The sequence below is a fragment of the Eucalyptus grandis genome, chromosome 5, assembly GCF_016545825.1.
Source record: "Eucalyptus grandis isolate ANBG69807.140 chromosome 5, ASM1654582v1, whole genome shotgun sequence".
NCBI classification, from domain to species: domain Eukaryota; kingdom Viridiplantae; phylum Streptophyta; class Magnoliopsida; order Myrtales; family Myrtaceae; genus Eucalyptus; species Eucalyptus grandis.
Window position 1 is genome coordinate 31,578,156 of NC_052616.1, and position 8,320 is coordinate 31,586,475.

Here is an 8,320-nt window from a genome sequence, read left to right on the forward strand (position 1 = left end):
CTTAAGCGTCTCGACCGACCGGCGTAAACAGAGAGCGAAAGGGGGAAAAACGGCGGTCAATAGCGGCACGGCTAAGCTCGTCGCGAACACCAAAATGCGCCCGGAATCTTCAATGGCCATCAAACGAGAGGGAGAAGAAAGTCATGTGTGCGCGTCTGCAAATCCTAGACCGCGAGGGTAATTTTTTTTATTTTTTATTATTTTTTTCTTTTCCGTCATTCCTTCCCTCCTTGCTTTCTTCCTTTCCTTCCTTCCTCTTTTCTTCTCTCTTACTTTGTGTCAGACTCTCCTTCCAGCGAATTTTTTTCTCTCTCTGCCCTTCTTCCACGCACAAACCCACAATCTCAGCCAACTAGACCAAGGCAGGCTCGAAGTAAACCAAATTATCATGCAATGCTCACACCAGCAACAGATTGTCCGCCAAGCATGCTCATGAGAGGCCGAGACATACAACTGGGCGACATACGCCAAGACCTTAAGCCTCACCAGCACCTTCTTGCTTCCGACGATAAACTCTAATTTCATTGTTGCAAAAATAAATCCTTAAAATTGTTGAGAAAATATGTTTCGAATTGGGTAGAATAAATGAAGTCAGATTGAGTAATCAAGTCGGGACTTTTGAGGCATGATATCTTTTCTTTAAGCTAAGGATTTATTTGCTCCACAAAGTGCTAACGATTCACCAGCAAATTTCCCAGGATACAACAAAGTTTCAAATGAGAATACTTAGATAGCAATTCTAGTATTTCTCCAGGGTCTCTGAGAAACAATTAAAAATAATGGCTGTAGTTTCTTTCGAAAGAACGTGAAAAAAAAATGAAAGAAGATAATCATCTCGATCTCAAAACAAATGTACTTATGTATGTCTTTCGAATAGAGACAACTCTTCAAAAGATTACAAAAAGAACAAAGGCAACCTTTCGGGAAAGGTTACAAAATGAACAAGTTTGTCTCAAAAGTTACGTTGAAAAGACATAAAAAAATTCGAAATTAAATAAATAATAATAAAAAATAACCGTAACTTTTCCATGAATAGTTGCACTGTTTCAACAAGACTTTATAGTTATTTTTTTTATAGAAATAAATCCGAATTTTTAATAAATAAAAATAATGATTGTTGGTTAGTGCTAAATCTTGTCCACGTGCGCACTCACATCTTTTCGATATGGGACAAGGCACCTCTTCATTTGTTTTATAAACAAATTACCAACAATGCTTGCAGTGGTTTATGTAAGAGGATGAGTAGAATGCCAAAGGGATGATGTCTGATGTTTATCGAATGCTTGGCGGGGTTTGGATGCCAAGTCGTGGTTAAAGTCAGATCGATGCTCCTTTATGAAATGTCGTCTAGATGGGGGTTCTAGACAATGCCATACTCGATGGGACGGGACAATGCCCGTTCATGCCGGAACTTGTGTGTTGGCTGTGGCCCGAGGGGTCGTAATAATCGAAACACATGTAAATGATTGCAATGCATTGCGCTTGATTATGAAGTAAAACTGTGAAGCACGGTATAAGATTGGCCAAAACGGGTTTTATCTTATAATCGAGACCCATGTGAATACTTGGTGTATGGGAGTTATGTGTTTTGATTATTGACTATGCTTGTTGCATTGGTATTGGCATATGTGATGTACCAATATGCAGGTGTGTGTCAAGGCGAGGTAAGATTGTATGTTGTTGCATGTTTAGGCTGCTTTTGAGATGAATTTGCGTCCTAATCGAGGCTTAAGCAGTTAACCCATTGAGATTTATATTTCATCCTATTATTATTAAATATTTTCAAGTCTGTAGTATGGAGAACTGTCACATGTGGTTTGGGGTCCTGATGGACCAAGACGCTGGTGTGCCTAGTGTCATGTTTGGTTGGCCTCGTCGTTACTAAAGTTTAGGTTAAACTTGACCCTGTAGGTTTTTGAGATGGTTGGTAAGAAGTGGCCGTAACAAAGCTTGTAATTATTAAATGTCTTAGAGTTAGCAGTTTATAAATTAAAGTGCTGTTTTTGGAATGTTTGTTGTGTTCTTATTATCCCTATTGTTTGTTGTTTGATCGGATGTTGTTTATATTAAATTCTTCCACTTGGGTTTAATTGAAAGATAAAAAGAATGGGTTGGCAACTCATCCTGGGACGTCGCAACTAATTGACCGTTGAAGGATGTTCGCACACTTGGGAGTTCGGGGCGTGACATATATCATAGCAATGAAGGTTGTTGAGTAGATTGCTTACGCTTACTCTTTGCATACTTAATTTTTTTTTTTATTATAAATATTTGAGCAAAAAAAGAGGTTTAGTGAATATATCAGCCAATTAATGCTTTGAATCAACAAAATGCACACATCACTATTACTCACGTGATGAAAAAATAAGATGATGTCTAAATGTTCTTGGCTCAAGAATGAAGTAAAGGACACTTTGTCGAATTTATAGCACGTGTCTTGTCACAAATGATTTTTTTGAACTTTTACACTCAAGTAAATTATCTAATCCATAGGAGTTGTGCACATGGAATACTCAAGACGACTAATGAAAAGGTTTTTTTCCCTTAAAATCATTGATTGATGATTCCAGAAATCAAGGATTGAGAAATGATTGTCACAATGCGAAAGAGATCAAACACCGTAATTATCATTCTATTTCATTAAATTGCGAAATTTGAAAATTCAACCAAAAGATTCTTTACTAATAAGTAGAAAGAGATCACATGTATATAATAAGCATATAACCTAGACAAGGAATGACGTCTATTTGATGAACGGGGTGGAAATGCATGCAAAATAAAATGGGGCTGGCTTATGATATTGATTATAAATCAATCAACAATATGCACAATTAAGGAAAATATATATTTTACAATCATGAAAAATGAAGGATCAAGGTAAAATCTTAATTATTTTAAACAAACTCTCAAGCTCAAGGTGAAAAGAGGAAGTCAAATGGAGTTGGGAGAAAAGATCCAACGAGGTGATTTTATGTGATGAAGAGAGAACCGATTGATGTATGTAGGTTATGCAGCGATAGGCTGACGTTTATGTGTACATGACGAAAATGTTTAGAATTGACATTGAAAGGGATACTAGTAACTATAATAAAAATGAATCACATGACACGGGATGTGAAGGTGTGTTCCGGGTGTGCACTCGGGTGTGTTGCACTTGAGCACTCAAAATTTGCTCAAGATCATCTAACTCTAACGCTAAGATAAGAAATATGTGATAATGCGAAGGAGAGGATTTTTAAGTTTCCGTATATTTTTGTATATATAAAGAAGGGAACATAAGCTAGTTTTACATGATAATATAGAAAATAACATGATATAAATATATTACGATGGAGATATATACACAGTCCTAAAAGATAAAATATATCACAATTATTACTGGCAGCATTTCCATTGTATAATACTTGGTCACCTAGCCGTAACAACCGAAATGGTTATTCCATTAACAGTTGAGGCTTCTTGAGTGTGCCCGAAACGATCAAGTTTTTTCACTTTTCTCCCAACTGAGAATGCAGGCTGCGATGGTTGGCCGAGTGTGATGGTATCGCCTCCTAAAATATGAACCACGAGTGACATAGCCGGTCGATCTGCTGGGTCTTCTTGAACGCACAATAGACCGACATGTATGCATTTCAGCACTTCACCTTCATCACATGACTCATTGATTAATGGATCAATAAGTTCCAATGGTCGACCTTCGGACCACAACTTCCATGCCTGTTATTTCGCAAGGAAAAATTAACATGGATAGCTGCACGAAAATCTTCGATTTCACATTAAATTCAGAAGGTGATTAGGAACATACAAATGTGAGAAGGCTTTCACCCTGTTCTTGGAGATGAAAACCATTATTCTTGCGCCCGCTTACTATCTCTAGCAAGAGAACTCCAAAACTGAAGACGTCTGATTTTACAGAAAAAAGTCCTTGCATTGCATACTCTGGTGCCATATATCCACTAACCAGAATTACATAATGAAGAGCAATCAGTTGGAAGTAAGAAATAGTGAAAAGTAAATTTCAAGATGGAACTTCTGAAATATGAATGTGCTCTATCTGGTGTTGTTGAGCAGATTATCAGAGTCCTTTGTTGGCCTAGTGAATCAGTCAAACATGTAAAGGACGTAGAAAGATATTGAGGCACTTACTAGGTTCCAACAACTCTGTTTGTGTTTGCCTTGTCTTGATTTGCACTGAAGATCCTTGCCAGTCCGAAATCGGATATCTTTGGATTCATCTCACCATCTAGCAAAATATTGCTAGCTTTCAAATCCCTGTGGATAATTTTCAGGCGGGAATCCTCATGCAGATAGAGAAGTCCCCGAGCTACTCCACAGGCGATGTTCATGCGTAGCTTCCAATCTAGATATCGCTCTATATTCGAATCTGTCAAAATGAGAGACTCAGATGGAAACTCAACTTTAAAAACTAAAATTAACTAGCTTAAAAATTCATTGCATCTGCTAAAGCTCAAACCAAAAAGCAAGGCATCCAGGCTTTTGTTGTGTAAGTATTCATATATCAAGAGTTTTTCTTCTTCTTCCAAGCAGCATCCCAATAATCGGACGAGGTTCCTGTGTTGTAGTCTGGCAATCAAGATGACTTCGTTCTTCAACTCGATGAGTCCTTGGCCTGAGGTTCTTGAAAGCCTCTTAACTGCAATTTCTTTTCCATCTGCCAATGTGCCCTGAAACAGCGTAAAGTATAGTGAGATCCCTATCTGAGAATTACTAATGATAACCAAATTCGATTCAGTTCATGCCATTGATGATGACTCTGCCAATTTGTTACCATTAGAAGATTTTCCCAATTTCCCCATAAATACGTGTTGAGTCACTGAAATGCTTACCTTGTACACAGGACCAAACCCCCCTTCCCCAAGTTTACATTCATCGGAGAAGTTTCCTGTGGCTGCGCGTATGATGTCTAATCGCATCAGAGATAATTCTTGAGAACCCGCAGGTCCACGAGAGTTTTCCTTTGAAAACTCTTCTCCAATTTCTTGTCGTAGATGAAGTAACTGAACCTCTTGGCTGTTTTCCTCCTCTGAGAGTCCAAGAGTTTACTCTCGTCAGGTAAAGGTTAGAGGATGGTCATTCCAATGGCAAGCAAGATGAATTCACTTATACCTTTCTTCAATCTCTTTTTCCTCTTTAAAAAATGACACAAACCCGCGATGATTATTAGTAACCCTGCTCCAATTACTGAGCTAACTATTGCAATCCATGGAATCCCTGTCAAGAAAGAGAAATTCCTTGCATCTAAACATACCACAAATCCGCAGACTTTTTTTCACAAAGTGTAAATAGTACCAAGAACTCGTTGAAAGCAAGAGAGTATGATCCTTCAGATCATAAAAGCAAGTCAAGTGCAATACGATACATAAAACAGCTTATATTGAGAATTAGAAACAATGGAATGACACAATTATACGCTTACCAATGACAAATTGAGTGCACATTTTGAGTGTTATTTAACTCATACCTTTACTGGTTGCAGAAGCTGCTGGTGCTGGTGCTTGTCCTCCAGGTTCCTCAGCAACATCCATTCGGTACAGTACATAACAACTTGGCTGAAGAATTCTCGCACCTCCCCTTTTAAGATTAAGAGCGGTAGAAAAATTTTTGATAGCAGAAAGCAAGCAACTCTTACAATCTGACTTTGAGATGTCAGGGGTGCACTGTGCACGCTCATGCAGGGTCACTGAACTTGAGACATTAACGTTTATGGTTTTGTATAAGCTTTCCGAGGAGATTGCCATGTCCGTGACATTTCTCGCCAAATCTGTCACTTTTTCTGCAAAGTCCTCATTATCGAAAGTTTGCTCCACAAGCTTGTTGAAGGTAACTGAATTGTTTGCAGGGTTGACAACAAAAATAATCGGTTCTGTCTCCATGATAGAGAAGAACGATCTGTTAGAGTAGCGCAGGAGACACTCATCATACCATATGGTCGCCTCTTTCTGTCCTGGACATCTTTCTATGATGGTGTTGCTAGCTTCACGGATGCAAGACTGACATTGATTGGCGGCAACATCCCCTCTAAAGAAGAATAGAAAAGTCGCATTAGTAGTCACTTAAATCTGGATAGTAATTTTTAGGTTGGCGTTGGATCACCGTACTTTGTAGAGGATTCCAATTAAGACCAATATATCAGGTCCATTATAAATCCTAGTTCCAAGCGAGCCAATTCCAAAGATTATAACAATTGATTTGGAAGGTATTACTCAAAAGTTGAAATTTTGGTACTTTCGCTTGTGATTTACCTGCAGAGGAAGAGACCATGAACTTTGTCCGGATCTTCACCTTCCGTTGTGTTGTAGAAACCGCGAATGGGTCCTTTGCTGTAGTCAGCGGAGTAGCCCTTGGAGAGGAGGCTGCTGAGGTTGTCCTGAAACTTGCTAGGAGCAGCGTAGTCGCCCCTATCCGCACACCGCTCCTGAACATATGTCTGTGCACCGACAGGAGTGCCTGGGATGAAGAGGATCAGGCATGAAATCCAGAAAGCGAAGGAAATATTTCTTGGTGCATCGATCATCTTTTTTGCTTGAACTAGGAAAGAATGCAAGTTCAGTAAGAGTAATTCAAAGACGGCCATGGACTGTCTTTGAATTCAAGAGGAGTACGATAACAAGCAACTTCTAGAGGCCGAGGTAAAGAAATTGATCAAGAACCAAGTTTGCAGCTGCTTTCCCAGGTGCCGGGGTTGGCGAAGACGACTTAGTTCAATTTCCACGTTCCTTCGTCAACAGGGGCGATCCAATTGGCTTCTTTTTTCCAGGATAAATTAGGGTGACCGTTAGTTCAATTTCCACGTTCCTTCGTCAACAGGTGTGATCCAATTGGCTTATTTTTTTTTTTTTCTTTCCCAGGAGAAATGAAGGGTGACCGTTCCTGGCTTGCCCTACCAGAGGAAAAATCAGGGGAGAGGGACCCAAACAGACCCCATAAAGACCGGCACTAAATAAAAATAAATCAACCAAAGGATTTTTCTGACAAAAAAAAAAAAAACCAAAGGTTTTGTCCCGTCGGTGGATAAAAATCAACCTAAGATACAAACCGAAAAGACCCGACAAAGACTCGGCAATGGTTATGAATCGCATGTTCCTCCTCCCCTCGTTCAAGGCTTGGTTGGAATCGCCATCTGATAGATCTATCTTATCTATAGAAATGGATCTTGTGTTCTGGAATTAAAGAAAGATATTGAAAAAAAAAAGGGCTCTTGTGTTGTGATTGTCCCCTCGGTGGATATAAATCAACCCAAGATACAAACCGAAAAGACCGACAACGACTCGGCAATGGTTATGAATCACATGTTCCTCCCTCCTCGTTCAAGGCTTGGTTGGAATTGCCACACGTGCACATTCTCTCATAATCATCCAGAAGCATAGAAATTTTTCGATGTGTGGGACCGGAGGACTATCATCAGGTGAGACCTGCTCGGAAGAAAAAAAAAACAAGTACGATGCTCCAATGAAAGTCCAGTGCTCGTTGACGAAGACCCGGGACTAAGAACTCACCAGTTTTTTGAAATGTTGATTTTTGGCTCTTCAAAATCTAACACTCCTTTTATATGTCGACAGCTCTTGATGTCTGTTTGAATTTCTTCTAAATGTATTTTTCTATGCTTCAAATGAGTAATCCTTGTTAAAATATGCTTCGAATTTGAGCTCAAAAAGTAAATCGGATTTTAGAATTTAAAATAATAATATAGAAATCCACGCCCAAGTTTCGGATATTAGCTTTTGTGACATCCCAAGCCATCACGTTAGACCCTCGACTATAATCTTTCATTATTATTCCGCAAGGGAAGAGTATACATTTTTAATATAAGGAAATTTTACTCAGAAACAAATTCCATAATGACGTGCTTTCATTTCATTCATCATAAGCAGGGGTTACAAGAGGAAAACGACATCTTAACAATTACAAACATAGCAAAATACTTATCAAGATGACCCGAACAAAACTCCTGGAAAAGGTCAAAAAGGTGCATAACTCATCAACCTGGTAGTTTTCCTAATTCACTACATCCCTTCATATCACGTGTGCCTCGTACTCCATGCCCAAAACATCACCAATGGGTGGGCCCAAACAACCTCCCATTCACATTGAGGTACACGGACACAAATCACATCGGGAAAGGATTATGGCATCCATCATTTATCTAGACAGTACAAACATAACGAGTCAAAACAAGACAAAAATTTTGATCCTCAAAATTCCTATACACGCCATCTACCCGCACGGGCATGCCATAAGTCGCCAAGGGTGTCACATCCATAGCTAATGATTTGAGAGGAAAAATAAAGGGTGATCAACA

General features: G+C 39.1%; 1 protein-coding gene across 1 annotated transcript; it reads right to left on the reverse strand.

Moving 5' to 3' along the window:
- Positions 1 to 3,299: 3,299 nt before the first annotated feature.
- Positions 3,300 to 6,900, reverse strand: LOC104444864 (cysteine-rich receptor-like protein kinase 10). Its single transcript, XM_010058634.3, has 8 exons — positions 6,264 to 6,900; positions 5,483 to 6,039; positions 5,128 to 5,232; positions 4,848 to 5,044; positions 4,475 to 4,685; positions 4,147 to 4,384; positions 3,806 to 3,956; positions 3,300 to 3,717 (listed from the first exon to the last, which is right to left on the reverse strand). Exons 1-8 carry the CDS (start codon positions 6,593 to 6,595, stop codon positions 3,409 to 3,411), a joined length of 2,100 nt encoding a protein of 699 aa, XP_010056936.2. The 5' UTR covers positions 6,596 to 6,900; the 3' UTR covers positions 3,300 to 3,408.
- Between the last annotated feature and the right edge of the window lie 1,420 nt (positions 6,901 to 8,320).